The sequence below is a fragment of the Mchenga conophoros genome, linkage group LG16, assembly GCF_057382185.1.
Source record: "Mchenga conophoros isolate Kocher_MC1m ecotype Shallow Benthic linkage group LG16, M_conophoros_male_GT1.1, whole genome shotgun sequence".
Classification (NCBI taxonomy): Eukaryota; Metazoa; Chordata; class Actinopteri; order Cichliformes; family Cichlidae; genus Mchenga; species Mchenga conophoros.
The window spans coordinates 31,710,670-31,725,985 of NC_140541.1; the positions used below are offsets into that span (position 1 = coordinate 31,710,670).

General features: G+C 39.9%; 2 protein-coding genes and 2 non-coding genes across 5 annotated transcripts; all 4 read right to left on the reverse strand.

Moving 5' to 3' along the window:
* Positions 1-3,289: 3,289 nt before the first annotated feature.
* On the reverse strand, positions 3,290-6,089 carry LOC146557088 (CD276 antigen homolog). Of its 2 annotated transcripts, none has more exons than XM_085249558.1 (5): positions 5,969-6,089; positions 5,421-5,783; positions 4,317-4,532; positions 4,116-4,213; positions 3,290-3,911 (listed from the first exon to the last, which is right to left on the reverse strand). In XM_085249558.1, the coding sequence occupies exons 1-4, from the start codon at positions 6,060-6,062 to the stop codon at positions 4,128-4,130; spliced, it is 759 nt and encodes a 252-aa protein (XP_085105684.1). In that variant the 5' UTR covers positions 6,063-6,089; the 3' UTR covers positions 3,290-3,911; positions 4,116-4,127. The 2 variants fall into 2 exon arrangements, with proteins under 2 accessions (XP_085105684.1, XP_085105683.1); XM_085249557.1 differs by having other exon boundaries at positions 4,317-4,610.
* Positions 6,090-10,382: 4,293 nt separating this feature from the next.
* On the reverse strand, positions 10,383-14,402 carry nifk (nucleolar protein interacting with the FHA domain of MKI67). The gene is made up of 6 exons (XM_085249515.1): positions 14,171-14,402; positions 13,449-13,577; positions 12,615-12,723; positions 12,295-12,506; positions 11,475-11,537; positions 10,383-11,123 (listed from the first exon to the last, which is right to left on the reverse strand). Exons 1-6 carry the CDS (start codon positions 14,291-14,293, stop codon positions 10,911-10,913), a joined length of 849 nt encoding a protein of 282 aa, XP_085105641.1. The 5' UTR covers positions 14,294-14,402; the 3' UTR covers positions 10,383-10,910.
* LOC146557090 (small nucleolar RNA ACA64) lies at positions 11,308-11,438 on the reverse strand. The gene has a single exon (XR_014889090.1). It is a non-coding gene; the product is annotated as a small nucleolar RNA ACA64 (small nucleolar RNA).
* Positions 12,793-12,923, reverse strand: LOC146557091 (small nucleolar RNA ACA64). The gene has a single exon (XR_014889087.1). It is a non-coding gene; the product is annotated as a small nucleolar RNA ACA64 (small nucleolar RNA).
* Positions 14,403-15,316: the final 914 nt, after the last annotated feature.

The window sequence follows — 15,316 nt, forward strand, 5'->3', positions numbered from 1 at the left end:
CGCTGTGCAAAGCTTCTTCTACTGTGTTTCCTGCTGCTAAATCTGTTCAGGGTGATGTTCGTCCTGAGTTTGTCCAACACCTCCATCCCTCAGTGTCTGTCACAGAGGATCCCTGTTGGGTCGTTTAGCCCTCTTGTATCTTTGGCGTTCCCGGCTCCGTTTGTGGACCGACGGGAACAGCTGCTGCTGGCTCTGATCAAAGCAGACTGGGGCCTGAGCACCGTCAGTCCCTGTGTTCAGCAGGGCCATTCTGTTTGGGATTATCACACCTGTGGTTCAGGGATTAATCCCAGCAGAGACATGGGAACCAGGAACAAGAGGCTCCCGAGAATGGCTGCACTACCTGAGTGCATGCTGGGAGTTTGGCCCCATAAATTGACTTTTTCATTTAATGATCAGTTGATTGTTCTAAATTAGTTTGGATCTAACTGATAAAGAACATTTTCAGGGAAACTGCAGAAACATGCAAGTCTGAAACTGAATAAAGTGTTTGTCATAGCCTGTATTTAAAAGATGTAACCTGTGTGACATCACCGAATGGTTTGTGAGGTTGTGCGTTTGAAGGCTGAGCGTTTTGGCTCTCAGCTTTTTGAAACCAGAGGTCTGCAGCGTCTTTGGGTCTGAAAAGTGAAACCAATGCTTTAGACTTGCAGTGTTTCCAATGACCAGCAGGGGGCGTTTCTGTCTGATTCTATGGGAGTCTGAAAAAAATGTACCTCCTTCTCACCCAGCTTATAACCTCAGTTATTTCCTGCTCAGTCATTAATTTTAAGTCTTAATGAATGCCATACAATTTTTATTTTATAAATTCTGATCATATTAGAGGGGAAAGGAGGAGAAACCAGAGCAAACTAGTGCATGCTAGTTGGCTAACAGCAACTGAAGTTTCAAAATAAATGCCAGGGGATTGTTTGCTACTGAAGTATTCATGTTGTTGTTCCAGACAGATGAAAAAAACTAAATAAAACTGAAAGAATGCCAAAGAAACTCTACATATATGTAACAAATGTCCATAAAAAGTAAACACAAGCCAGCTTGAATTAATTCAGTGATGCACGGATGCGTTTCAATTTTAAAGAATGACACAGAAAACACTCAGACCTACTTTGAAACAATCATTCGTGTCTAAAAGGAACTGCATTGAACATATTTCAGGTCTTTCGGTGTCGTGATTCTTCAGCATGTCGCCCTCCACTCACTGTGGAGACGAAATAATGATCTAAATGAATGGAAATGTCATTGACTGAACACATGAGGTCTTTACTAGTTTGGTATTTGCTAAAGTCTGACCTCCGACCTTTGAGCGTGATTCCAGCGGCGTCATGTGTCCACACACGATCAGGCCGAGCGGAAAATCCTCTCCTTGTTTGCTTAGCTTGTTCGACTGTTTCCCGCTCTGTTCCCTGTGAGCCCGTCTGTCCAACAGCTTTAAGTCCTGGTTGGCTTCACCCTCCACCCCCCACCCAGAAGGTCAGGCGTCTGAACCCATCACACACACACACACGTATGTAAAAACACACCAAATACCACTAATGCCACTTGTGCAGCAGCACCTTTTCTCTCACATTGTTTGACAAACATGGGCTTAACCCTGTAGGACCCTTAGAGACACACACTTCATTAAAGCAGCCACAAAGGCGGCATCTTAAAAACACTCTTCATTTTTCCCAATTTACCTCGCAGCTGCAGACGAGGGACAAATTAAAGGAAAAACTTGAACTTTTAACCCTACAGTGAGGAGATTCGGTGTCTCTTGCAGGGTTTGGGTCCCACATTTGTGTCCTAAGTGGTGTCATCTTCAGTAGATCAACCAAAATGAGCTGAAAATATAATTGATTAATTTGATTTTCCTGTCGTGTCATGACTAAATCAGTACGCCCAGCTCAAACAGGCTCATAAATACCAATAAAAAAAAAGTTGATCCGAGGAGAACTATAACCTACAATTACTGAAGAAATAATCCAATAAACCAGTTTTTTTAACTCACAAGTGACCGAGCTACTTTATTTTAATGGCTGTTTGGGTTTCTCACACCTGTACCTTGTCCTTTATTTGTGATGGTTACTCTAAAATATTCTAATGCAAAATTAATCACAGTTTTCAATCATGTAAAATAAGCTAAGACCCCCACAAATTGTGCTTTCTGTAATCCAGTACGCTTGTATTATTTTAACATCAAAACACTGATGAACCAGTAACTCCATAATACTTTGATCAACAACAAATTACTTCCATGCTTCAGTTTCAAGCTAAATGTGAACAAACATCTGGTTTACAGATGTGGAAGTCTTCAAGATTTTTGTGCAAAAAGATGAAAAAAATATTTAGATTCATGAAATATCTGAAAATTGTGCTAAAAGAGACGTTTATTTATGTAATAATAACTACAGAGAAATTACAATAAGATCAGAAGACTGCAATATTAAAGAGAGAGAGACGCATATTTCACACAGCTCTGCATTATCCGCACCATTAGCCTCAATCAGTTTAATCAGGTCCTGTAAAATCTATGAAAAGATGCAGAAGGTTGGTTGATAAATTCATGGTGGGTTATTAATCATGTTCATGAATAATAACATCCACAAACAGCAAAAAACATGGACATATCTTCAAGATCAGTAAACTGAAGCCAGTGTGGACGTGACTTAAATCTGCTTTCTCTCCACCAGATGGCGATAAGCTTTGGTCATCTTGACCTCTGTAATCTCTTTCCTTCTGATTTCATGGACTCAGTCGCTTATTTTGGTTCACACTGAAAAAAAAAATAGAGTGTTTTGTATTTTGGTCACACAACTGATGACTGAGGGCTGCTTTCTGTACAGCCTGCAGGGTGGAGTCAAAAGGGGGGGGGGGGGGGGGGTCCTTCACCATATTTCTCTTGAAGTCTGAATAAAACATTTTTCAGCTTATAATATAAAACATAAATATACTAAAAAACATGTATTATTGTAAATGAAGCCACCCAGCAGCATAAAAAGTAAGGTTGTAAAGGTGCTTTGTTGTTTGCAGTCCAGCGCGCTCCTCTGCCATTATTATGGGTTGCAGGGGGAGACCATTATGTTTACATCTTGCCACAAAGTTATGAGCCAATCACAATAAGGCTGGTGAGTGTAGTTCACTATGCCATCAGCATAATCTGAATGGATTTCCAAAACTTTACAGGAACCACCAGGAAATATCAGGAAGAACTAAAAAACCTTTAAACTTTAATGGCAAAACTGTAAAATAAGAAACAGAAGCATAAGTAAAATAACATTTTATTCATATAGATAAATATAACAAAGTGCTTCACAATCATAGTGCTAAAAAAACCAAACAAGTTTAAAAGGAGATTTCTGCTGCTTTTCAAAACAGATCACTCCCAGCACCCTCCCCAATCACCAGTCCTTCACTACATCCATGAATCTCCGAGGTCTTCCTCTGTTTCTTTTCTTCACGTCTCGTCTGCTCTGTCTATTTGGAAGGTCGAGCCCAAACATTTAAACTCATCCACCTTCACAATCTCTACTCCTTTCATCTTCTGCCCGCACTCCCTTCACTGAACACAAAACTAGCAGGACTATTATTATCCACCTCGAGGTTTTTGACCCACATGTGTGCGCAATTGTTCCTTTTATGAAATCCTGAAGTAACTACTGACACGAAATGGATGAAACCACACAGGGAACCTGATCCTAGGTGTGATCTTTTGGTTTCATTTTTCTGATTCATGAAACTCAGTCTGTGTTTTCCCATCCAGGCCAGACTGAAACTGGATAAGCAGCATTTTCAAAAGTCTCTGATTTGGGCTTGCAATAAGACTGGAGTAGTGTGGCATAAATACACTTATAAATACATCAAAAGTCACACAAACTTTGGTGTACTTTGAATATCCTAGACCAGCTGAAGTCGTCCACCACCAAAACCAGGCCCTGAGAAAGGAACAGAAAATAAATTAACAGATTTTTCTATCTTCAGGTGGACAAAATACACAGATTAATCTATTTCTAATACCTGTATTCAAAATGTAAAGGCACTAAGATGTTGCTGTGTCACATACACAAGAGACAGAAACACATACACGTCCTTTAAACATATATAAACCTGAAAAAAGCTTCTTCTGTCGATCAACTCACATCATGTGTGAACTACAGCTGCTGCAGAGCTGTTAGAAGAACTGCAGCAGCCACTATGAGACCTGCAGTCCGGCCAGGTAAACTCCACACTGCTGCACCTGGAGAAGCAGAAAGACACAGTCTGTATCCACAAATCTCTTCCTGTTTCCTGTTTTCTGACTCAACATGTTGAAAACAGGGCATTATGAACTTTTAACCTACCTTTGCTTAAAGTATAAGTGGCGTTCAGAGTCGTATTTGAAGTGGGGTTGTGGCACAGACAGGTAATGGCTCGGTAATGATCTGCAGGGATGTGGAGAGTGCTGCTAGAGGTGTACAAATAGTTTTCAGGATCCTGCTCTGTCTTAGTGTGGACATGCTTCGACTCAACCAAGGATTCAGAGTGGTTGTAGTGGATGGTCCAGCGTATCTCAGGAGCTGGAAATACACCATGCAGCGTGCACACTGAAGTCATTGTTTTAGTGTTTACAGCCAGCTTGAGGTGCTTGTAAGGCACTGAGGAGAGAGGGGAAGAATGTTAAAGTCAATTTTAAAAAAAGTCCCTTTCATCTTTAAGAATGCTTGTTCGGTTTCGAGTGAGAGTTAGATTAATCAAACTGATACCATCATTCTACCTACTGAGGTTTTGCAGACACGTGATGACATTAACTTGTCTGACATCGAGACTGGTCATGAGGGGAAATGAATAATTCCTGACTGGTTGGTGGTAGTTGCTGGGAAAATGACTGCTAAAGTCACACAGGCCTACCGACCAATCAGTGACCTGAATCTTTCCCTAGCAACCGATCTGTTGCTAGAGAAAAGCGTTTATTCCCCAACCGGCTCCCAAAACCCTCTGTGATCAACTATAGTTTGCATGGTCATGGCTAATAATATCCATCCACTAATACCTTTAAATCAGTAGAAGTAATTTCTTCTGATCGTTAAAGCTAACCATAAACCCAGTTTTATCCAAAGCTAACAGCTAGCCTGTTGTATTCCACAGCTAATAACATATTTCAAAATCAGCTAAATCTCTCATTTTTTTCTCTCTTACTCTTACATGTAGTGAGTTAAAAATAAATTACATGGGAAGTTGCGTCTTTAGTTATGCAATCCATTATGATTTAAAATCATGTGCTCTAACTAAAGTGAAATTCACAAAAAGAAAAGAGTTCACATATCTTCTCTTTAATCCCAAACAACTTATGCATATTTAGTGTGAACTTTGAGTGTTAACTCAAAAAAGCCTTTTTCAGAAATTTCGCTGGTATACTCACTTCTTCATAAAACATAAACATCAGCAAAGCCAACTTCCTCTCTTACCTGTTACATACAAATTTGCATGGCAAACTTTTGAGGTCTGCATCACTGTCTCCGAACCATTAAAAACTGCAGCGTAAGCTTCAAATATCCTCCCATTATCTCCAAGAGTCAAATTCTTGACTAGGACTGAAATATTTCCTTTCGTCATTTCCTGGGTGAAGGCCGCGGTCCTGTTCAGATAAGGGTCTTTTACATGCGTGAACATTGTCTTTCCTTTATTGAAAGAGTACAAAACAGCCTTCCTTTCATCCTGCCAGTAAAAGCGAAGATTTTTCAAGTCTGTTTTAACTGGCACGCTACATCCCAGGAGTGCTGAGTCCATGATGGTTGAGTTGACATTGTACACAAATATGGCTTCAGACACTAAAATGTAAAAAAAAAAAAAAGGAAAGCAGTTAATGAGTCTCAAACACCGGTATTGGACTTTTCGATGATGCAACAAACAGCCATGTTTAATATGAGTTTCAAACCCAATCCCACAGAAACCAGCTGACTTTGTTTCTTTAATGTAAACACACAGGCTTTGAATAAAAATATATAAAGCTTACCAAACAGGAGAGCAGAAAAAAGTCCAAGCAGAATAGCCATTTTTGTGAGGATGTTTCCTATAAATCGAGATGACAAAACTGATTTTAGACGCATGGTGCCCAGGCATGGTGCATCTTCCGCTTCCTCTTATGAGATGCGGTAGACGTCATCGGGACTTCCCCTAAATTCGCTTTGATGACCATTTTAAAGTAATGACGCATGTCTCTAACAGTTCTTTGCTATTTCTGATTCACAAGAATATGGCTGACTTGTTAATAGTTATGCAGGTTTTGCAATGCGTATTATGTGTAATGGAGTATGTGACATTTGTAGGGTCAAAGGTCAAATGGTCACAAAGACAATTAAACGGAGGTGTGAGGTTAGACAAAAACGTTTGGCACGTCTTCATAAACTGCACAACTTTGCACGGTTTCCCGTCATTTTTTTCATCCTTTGCACATTTTCGAATTATCGAATTTCCCAGAGGAACCCACCCGAGGGATTAATAAAGTTCTATCTTATCTTATTTTGGTGTTATCACGAGGTGCTTCATCGCGTCTTCCACCCACCCTGTGATCACTGATCTTCGTTCTGTATAGTTTTTGTTGGGATAGATGACTGACAAGCAGTTTCGTGGCCAGACGAAGCCTATTACCTTATTACCTCAGCCCAGGCATAACAGCATCATTTCATAAATATTTCCAATACAAACAAAGGCAGTAGAATTGTAAAAGACATAATTTTAAAGATAATAGACATTTTATGAAAGTTTGACCCTGGTTGACCTCCAGAGGAAGATACTTAGAATCCCCGTATGTCATCCCCTACGTGCCTATATGTTGTTAATACAGACAAAGTGTCAATGGAAAATTGTATTTAGTAGTCAGTATAATCTTTTAGTGATATAAGTTTGCATATGGTAGAATACTGCATGTAGTTATTTGTATTAGGAAATATTCAACCATGTATACTTAGAGGCATATAATTAATTGTGTGTGATCTCTAGCAGGCTGCAGGCTTGGCGTGCACCCCAGGAATGCACCCCCACGTCCTGGGAGAACGAGAGAGCTTGTACCTGGTTTTATTGTTTTATGGCAGGATTAACGTAGTTACGTTTGTTTTAGTCTAAGTGCTTTAACTGCTGGACTTCCTCACCCTTCTCCTGACCAAGGATGTACCTTTTATGACCCTTTGATCAGCAGGACACACACACACACACACACACACACGTACACACGTTCAATGGAGTATAAAATAAAGACCAGGGGCAGTGCTCAGCGCGAGTCTCAGTCTGGAGGCTGCCCTTGCTAGCAAGAAGTTCTGTGTGTTTCTCTGAGTCTTTACTGAAGAAGTGTTTTAGAATATTTTCCCTAACACAAAGGCAGGAAGAATCATAGGTTTAAGTCTACAGAGCACTTTGACATTAAGATCAATCTGCTGACCTTCAAGACCTCAGTAGATGTAGGCCAAATTTTATTAGACTGTTAACATCACTGCACTCTACCCCAGCGGTCCCCAACCCCCGGGTCACGAACTGGTACCGGGCCACGAGAGTTGAGGCTCAGGTGTGAAATTCATGGTTTTCAGGGTTTTTATCGTTAACTCAGTTTCCCTGGATCTTTTCCCATGTTGTAGTTGTGCGTCTTATTTTGAAAGAAATATTTACGCATTACCATAGTGACCAGAGGGCATTAAGGGGCAGAGCGGAGGATGTTGCTCTTAATGTTGTTGCAGCATTTTCGGAGGACTCTGCTAATAAAGTTACACAATTACACAGTGAATTCACGTTTATTATTGTATTTACAAAACACCACAGTTTTTGTCTTGATCGTATCATTTTATTTTGTTGTTTATCCGTGACAGCTTAAAGGCCGGTCTGTGAAAATATTGTCTGACATTAAACCGATCTGGTTGGGGACCGCTGGTCTACACCCCTGCAAAGTTTTGTTGGAATTGATTCAAAACTTTTTGAGCTATTGTGTTTACAGGCAGGATAACCTCTATACAAGACCTTCTTCTAAACTCTTCGGAAAGAGGAATGTTTTAATAGTCTACATTCCCCGTCTGAAAGGTCAAAAACACCCGGTAAATACAGGGGAGGTATTGCTGATATCAATACCGATACTGATACTTTTAACCTATAAAGGCAGCTTATGTAAGGGAGAGCAGTGTTTCATAGCTTAAGAGATCAATCTCAGTTCACCAAATTCTGAACACATTTCAATTACCACCAAATCACTTTCATTTTCCACAATAATAAGTTAACACACCTTTCGGTTTTGTTTTGAGAAGAGGAAGGTATACGTGCCTGTCTTTGGGTCAACTTCTGTTGTTTAAATGTGTTGTAGGCTATTATTAAAAGATGTGACTTTCAACGCAAAAAGATTCAGAGATTTTTTTATTGTGCATGTTTGAAGTACAGTTTTTAATTTGTAAAAAAAACAAACAATTCAGTGGGCTACATGCTGAACTTGGAGGATAGAGCCAGATTATCGATCTGATACCAATCCCAGCATTGGTATGGATCGTCTCTACGGGTGAGCATCAGTATCAAGTAGCGTCGTTTAGTTTTACCCAACAGGACTTAACGATTGCTGCAATTTTTTTCAGGAACCAAATCATACTTACAACTGTGTAACAGCTGTTACTCATAGAAAGTTTAGAGAAATGTTTTACAGAAAAAACAAAGACTGAGTCAGTTGCATTTCTCAGATTTCCTGTAAATTAATAGTAAACAGAGGCCAGTTCAGGAGCGTCACATTACTTATGCTGAAGTACGGAATTTTTTTTTCAGCCCTTTTACTGGTAATAAAACGAATTGTGTGGAGTTTCTGATCTCTCCTGCAAGGATTTTCCCCGCTCGCCAGCTTTTTCTCGCTGTAAAAACTAACCACACACTCAAAACTTTCATATTGTTACGGAGAAGTGCTCCACACCGAAGGTCCAATCTGTCAAACAGGAAGTGGGAAGTTCTATTTATAATGCGGGGGTTTTGCAGGGTTTTATCGGGACACCCTTTTTTCAGTTTAAAAATAAAAAAAGAAAGCAAATTTTCGACTTAAAGTTTAAATTGAAAGACTAAACACATTTAACACCTTTAAAAAAACAAATCAGTTCAACAGCTTCATTTCAAAAAGAGACATATGCATTATTAAGTCACACTTTATTAAGCTGAATTAAATAAAGTTCAAAGATAAACACACGTATGCTTGTCATTAGTTGTTAGTCAACGAGGGAGCAGTCACATCGTCCCCTCGATTCAGAGAAAAACTTTCAGCTTTCAGTCTTCAAAACTTCACCAGCTCAGCACTCCTGTTTCCCCTGCTGAGGTTCTCTGCACTGCCTCCAGCTTTGGTTTCTCCCGGGAAACTACCGCAAAGTGTGCGAGCTTCAGATTTTACTCAACATAGAAATTAGTTTTTTGTGTGTTTTTCCAAAGCTCTTTTAAAAGTTCACTACAGTACAGCTTATTCTCTGCCCCCTCTGTTTATTCAGACGCTTACATCATTCATTTTTAAAAGCAGAAATCTGTCAATGCTGAAGCACTCTGCACACTAACAAGCATGCTCTTCCTCATTAGTCGACTTAGTTTTTAAATAATCTGATGATTCTGCTGCATCAGATGCTTGCTCAATTCCTAAAGAGCCAGACTATCAGTCAGAAGTTTGAATTTTAAACGGACTAAAATGAGATGAGGCTACACAGGAGGGACTGCAGATTCACCCCGATTCTCCATTTTTATGTTTCTACACTGGCCTGTACATGTTGTCACATCTTTTTGTCCATAAAACAGTCCACACACAAGTTGACCCCACGTGCGTTGACTTCAGGAAACACAGACGCACCTTTTTCCAACAACTTTCACTCAAAAAGTGTTCATCAGAGACCTGATTTAGACTTCTGCAATGAGTCTTTGCAGAGTCAATAATGTAGCCTATGTTAGCAGCGGCATTTATGGTGAGATTATGCCCCCGTTTTATTTGACAGCTGATACAATCAAAAAGCCAGGTATTTTTTTCCCTCTAGGTTCTCACTCTTAAATTTGTCCCTCTAGTTTTTTCACTTCTTTGCTCATTCTGAAGGACTCAGCCATCTCCCACCATGAATTTGCAGACATTTGGGTCCTTATATTGACCGTATGATTATTTTTCCTTATACTGACACAATAATTTTATTCTGACGGCTAAATTCAAGAACTGCCCCAAAAACATAACTGGAAACAGGAGAGGTGATGGTACTCAACAGGCCAATCACAAGAGGCGTGAGCTTTGTCGACATGCCATTTAGTCAGGGTCGGGTTTCAGAGGCGTTCGTGGTTATGATGTAGAATTCCACCGAGTCAAATCTCCAGTAAGGGTGAACGGGCGTTTAGACGACGTCTAAAAGTGCAACACTGGAAAATCTGAGGCTATAAAACAAATCGGAAATCTCTGGTTGGTTTTAATATAAACTTTTAATTTTATTTGGGAAAATATTTAATAAATTCACAGATGCGCTGCGATCAAAATTACCTCAGTTATCAGAGGTCTGATGAATACACGGCAGTTAAAGTGTATTCCACACACACACACACACACACACACACACACACACACACACACACACACACTTCAGAATTTGAAAAGTAAATGGTGGCAGGTATCCTCAACAAAGGTGACGCCCCTTTGGTTGCGACCATCTTTTAAATACAGTCTGTGGCTGAAATGTGAAGCGATCTACCTTCCCGCCTGCTTTCCTTCCATATTTACATTTATTGTTGAAGAATTATAGTTTACACATTTTTAGACGAAGCAAAAAAATCTAAACGCAGCCTCGTGTGTCGTACACGCGCGGCCGCAGCTCGCCTTCAGCGGTGTCCGTCACACAAACATGTCCCATCGATTTCTGAACACAGAACGATTCAGTTCAGGATCCTGACGTTCGTTTCTCTGCTCTCAGAGTCCACAACAAAACTCAGGACTTTCACTCTGCTTCCTCCTCAGAGTCCTCCTCGCTTCCCTCTTCCTCCTCATCGTCACTCCCTTCTTCCTCTTCCTCCTCAGAGTCTTCCTCCTCAGAGTCTTCCTCTTTGTCTACAGCTGGCATCTTGATGATGATCTCATCATCAGCATCATTTTCCGCCGCCGTGGACTTCCTTCTCTCGAGGAAAGAGGGTGTGCAGACAGGTGTGCTGTCCTAAAGAAGAGCAAAGATTACACTGACTCACTGCTCCACCTTGTGGTAAAAACCAGTACTGCATGGAAGTACAGCATGAAGCTCAGGCATCAAATTCAACACCTTTCTTCTGTCTCTCTGGATGATATCAATCCTTTCTTTGCAGATTTTGTTGTTAAATGCATCTATTTTAAGTAAGAGGCTTAAATGTTGGTACATGGGTTTTATCACGCTGGCACTATCAGACACGCGCGATAAGCTTAACGCACCGCAGTTCTTTAGGCGCAGTTATCTGACCCCAGACCACTGAGAGACCCGGGGCCATTTTCACTCTGCGCCCGACATAAAACCAAACATGACAACAAGACTTACGTCAGTGCACGAAGATACGTTCCCGGCATCGGAGGATGACTTCTTCTTAGGAACCTGAGCCGCCTGGAAGAGCACAGAGAGCAGTGAAGGTGAAGTTTATAAGACCTCGGAAAGAACAATCTCAAAAAAAAAAAAAAAAAAAAAATTTCACTTTTTTTTGACCAAGCCGAACTGACAGTGTAACAGTCCTGACTGCACACAGTAACTAATGCCTGACGTTAAAGACAATCTGCTTTGACTTTCTGGACTGTTGCTCAGACAGAATAAAGAGTATGAAGACACTGATTGTAGTTTTCACTGTTTACTGTGCAGGGAGTCTACTGCAAGTCCCAGCAGCCCGCAGGCTTAAATCGCAGCACATCACAGGATTTCATACTTTGAAAACCTTTTTATTAAGCTACAAACAGCCCTGAGTTTAGTTTGTGGAATTTGCATTTGAAGTGGGGAGATTCCTGCAGGGAATGACTGGAAAGAAAGCATGAGGGTAAAAGTGTGCATGGCTTCATTAAATAATCTAAAGTTTCTGTAAATAACCAGATGATTCTGAGGGGGACAGGTGGGAAAGTCTTTCCAGATTCAGTTGAATTTATATGGAATCAGCAGTATTCCAAATCGCTGTAATTCTCTGAAGATCCTTTTTCTTTTTTGTAAAAACTGAAGCTTCTGAACAGATCACAGCTGCACGCTGTTTGGAATTTAGTTGGAAGAAATCCATTACTTGAATCAGACGCCTTTAAATATGCCGCCATGTCACGGCACATTTCCAGTTTTTAAAACCTAAATCCGTTTAATGTTTCCGCTCCAGCGTGTAAACACTTACGAATCCGGGGAATTCGTACTCGATGCCGTATGCTGCAATCCTCTTTCGGAGCCTCGACTCTTTGCGCAGCAGCTTGCCGGTCATTTTTGCAATTTCCTCCTCTGTGTGCTTCTTGTTGTAACGCGTTACCGCGGGATACGTCGGCTTTTTGAACCCTCGCTCCGAGCCGACAAACAGCTTCTCGTGCACCTTCTCGGGAGGAAACACCTGACCTGGGAGGAAAAAAAAAGTATACATTTATATAAACATCAGGTAGGAAATAAGACCCTTAGAGGAAAACTTCCTGTGAATCAGGATCTAAAAGATGAGGTTTGACTCACATTTGATGAGTCTCTCTCCCATCAGGTAATTATTCATCGTCTCTGCAACGATCTTCGCCACTTCATCGCAGTCAAACTCGATGAAAGCGTAACCTTTGCTGTTACCAGTCTGCAAACAAACAGAGAGAGGAATAAAGTGACAGTCACAGACACTCAGATGTTTTCATTCCCTCCAGATGTTTGTTGGCACATGGGTTTTATCACTCTGATAACAGGCAGAGCAGGTGATAAGCTTAATGTACCAGAGTACTCTAGGCTCAGTTATCTGACCTCAGACCACTTTTACATCTGAGATCATTTTCAGTCTCAGCCAAAACTCCAGATTTTAAGAAGTGGAGCTTCAAACAGGCTCCTGCCTGGACTACTTAAACCAAAATAAAGAAATCGGAATGTTTGCAGAGCGTGCTGGATTCAAGAATAGCAATCAAGAAGTTCCTCGACTGCTCCTGCTAAACACGGAGGTGTTGGGAGTCAGTTTTATTACTTTGTTACTGGAGACAAATCCCTGCAACTTTTTACCAAGTTATAGTTCAAAGGTCATTTTTTGCTTAGATGCAACATGTGGGCTCCTTTTCTGGTGAGTTATACCTGAGATTTTTTATCTGGAAGTTTCTGTTCTGGCTATGAGGCCTCAAACCACACAATCTATAATCAGCCTCACAGTGACCATTTCCCTCTAAAGTTTTATCAAAAATAAAAATAAAAAGACTCCAAGTGAAGTTTTTAAGGAAGTGATACATCGCTGCAATAGCTGTGAAAGTTTTAGAGATGCAGTTGAAGATTCTGATCGCCCCTCACACATTCACACGTCTGTTTCCACATGTTCAGGGTTACCTTCTTACTGCGGGACAGCCGCAGCCGCAGGATCTTCCCAAACTGACCGAAGTAAGATTTGAGCTGAGGCTCCACCAGGTTTCGGGGCAGGTGGCTGACGTAAATCACTCCTGGGGTCAGACGGTTTGCCTGTGATGGGGGAAAGACAGATCACCACATTACACAGAGAGCTGGGCCTTCACCTGTGATTTATAATACAATATAATGCACAGACTAAATTATGAGAAAAAACAACTTTAAAGATTTATTTTTCCCAGGCCGGCTTTTAAAACGTCTACAAAATAAAAGTACAAAATAAATACACTTTATATATATTAAACATACAGATGTTCGCCTCATTTACAGATTTTCTTGTTTAAATCAGTTTACATTCAGTTTGGTTACGTTTCTTTGGGGCCAGTTCTCTTTATTTCTTTACTGTAATAACATTAATCTTCTTCTCAGTCCGTAAACTTAATAACTTGAGACAGGATGTCATTTCTTCTTCTTTTTTTTAAATGGGCCTGCCTTACATCTGTAAACCTGAGTAAATACGCTGCACGTGGGCCGACTGACAGAGTAAAGACCACGAGCCTATAAAGATGTCACGGCACCTGAACCAGAGTTAAACACAGACTACAGAGAGAGACATAGGCAGTCTTAGAGTAAACTAAGCGACAGTAAACAAAAGAAAAATAACTGCAGACTATCGGGTCTCCTTCAAGGCCACATGTCTCACCCACCTTGCCTGATTTCTTCTTCTTCACCTCCTGAACCTTCTTTCTGAAGTCGGACTCCTGTGCAGGATTCAGCGCCAGCAGCTCTTTGGCCGCAGCAGGAGCCGCTTCGGCGCCACTTTCACTCATTTTTCGCTGTTGGAAGCTACAAACGCCACATAAACTGAGACAAACACTCACTTAGCCGTCCATAAACCACGATGCTGCTGCTGATAATGACCCACATCCGGCTGCACATGCGCTGAACACCAACGAGTGCCGGAGAATCGCGTCACGTCTGCAGCTCCGCGCTCTGTGCAGCGACACCTACAGGTGCGGAGGTATGTTTGTTAGTACGCTCAAAAAAGAAAGAAAATAAAACCTCAGTAAAAAAAATTAAACAATGTTTTAATTAAAGGAAAGTGAAAGTAAAACAAAACAAAGGTACTTATTAAAATTATTCCTCTTTAAGAATGTTTTAGAAAATGTTCCTGGTACATTTAATTTGAACATATTCCTTTAAATTTAACATTTTATATCGTGTTTATTTAACAAAAAATGGAAAATTAAAAAAAAAAGTAATTGAATTGAAATTAAATTAAGTTAAAGTCAGAATCTTGGGCTAAATCTTGTTTTTAGTTAATTCTTCTTCTTCTTTTTTATTATTGTTGTTGTTGTTATTATTATTATTATTATTATTATTATTATTATCATTATTATTATTATTATCATTAGTAGTAGTAGTAGAAGCTATATTTAGGGGAAATCAACATCTCATTTTCTTATGTGATTATCACTTCTTATGTCTCACCTGGCTGTGCGCATCTTTACTTAAGTTTGAGAACCTCTACATTTCTATTCATAAGAAACATCTCATAACATTTTAATTATGATAAAAAATTCCTGCTCCAATCACCAATCCTAAGAATTGAAATATAAAAATGTGTAAAACTGAAAAAAGTCATTGTGCAGGCATCATATTTTATTTTATAAGATTTCATACATTTTGGTACAAAGTCTTAAAGTTTAAATTACAAAAAAGATAAATATTTCAAGGAAAGAAAAACACATTTGTGCAAAAACTGGAAAGAAAATTGAATAAATTTGAAAACAAATGCAATAAATAAATACATAAAAATGAAATATATCAAAATTAAAATGAAAGAAAACTTA

Bases quoted from the DNA above. Each gene is read 5' to 3' on its own strand.
- LOC146557088 (XM_085249557.1), bottom strand. From the start codon at position 6,062: ATGCGTCTAAAATCAGTTTTGTCATCTCGATTTATAGGAAACATCCTC. The intron at 5,784-5,968 runs GTAAGCTTTATA...TTTACATTTTAG, and splicing joins TTTTTCTGCTCTCCTGTTTG to TGTCTGAAGCCATATTTGTG. The intron at 4,611-5,420 runs GTAAGAGAGGAA...CTCTCTCCTCAG, and splicing joins TGCAAATTTGTATGTAACAG to TGCCTTACAAGCACCTCAAG.
- nifk (XM_085249515.1), bottom strand. From the start codon at position 14,293: ATGAGTGAAAGTGGCGCCGAAGCGGCTCCTGCTGCGGCCAAAGAGCTG. The intron at 13,578-14,170 runs GTGGGTGAGACA...CCCCCATCACAG, and splicing joins AGAAGAAGAAATCAGGCAAG to GCAAACCGTCTGACCCCAGG. The intron at 12,724-13,448 runs GTAACCCTGAAC...GTTTGTTTGCAG, and splicing joins GGCTGTCCCGCAGTAAGAAG to ACTGGTAACAGCAAAGGTTA.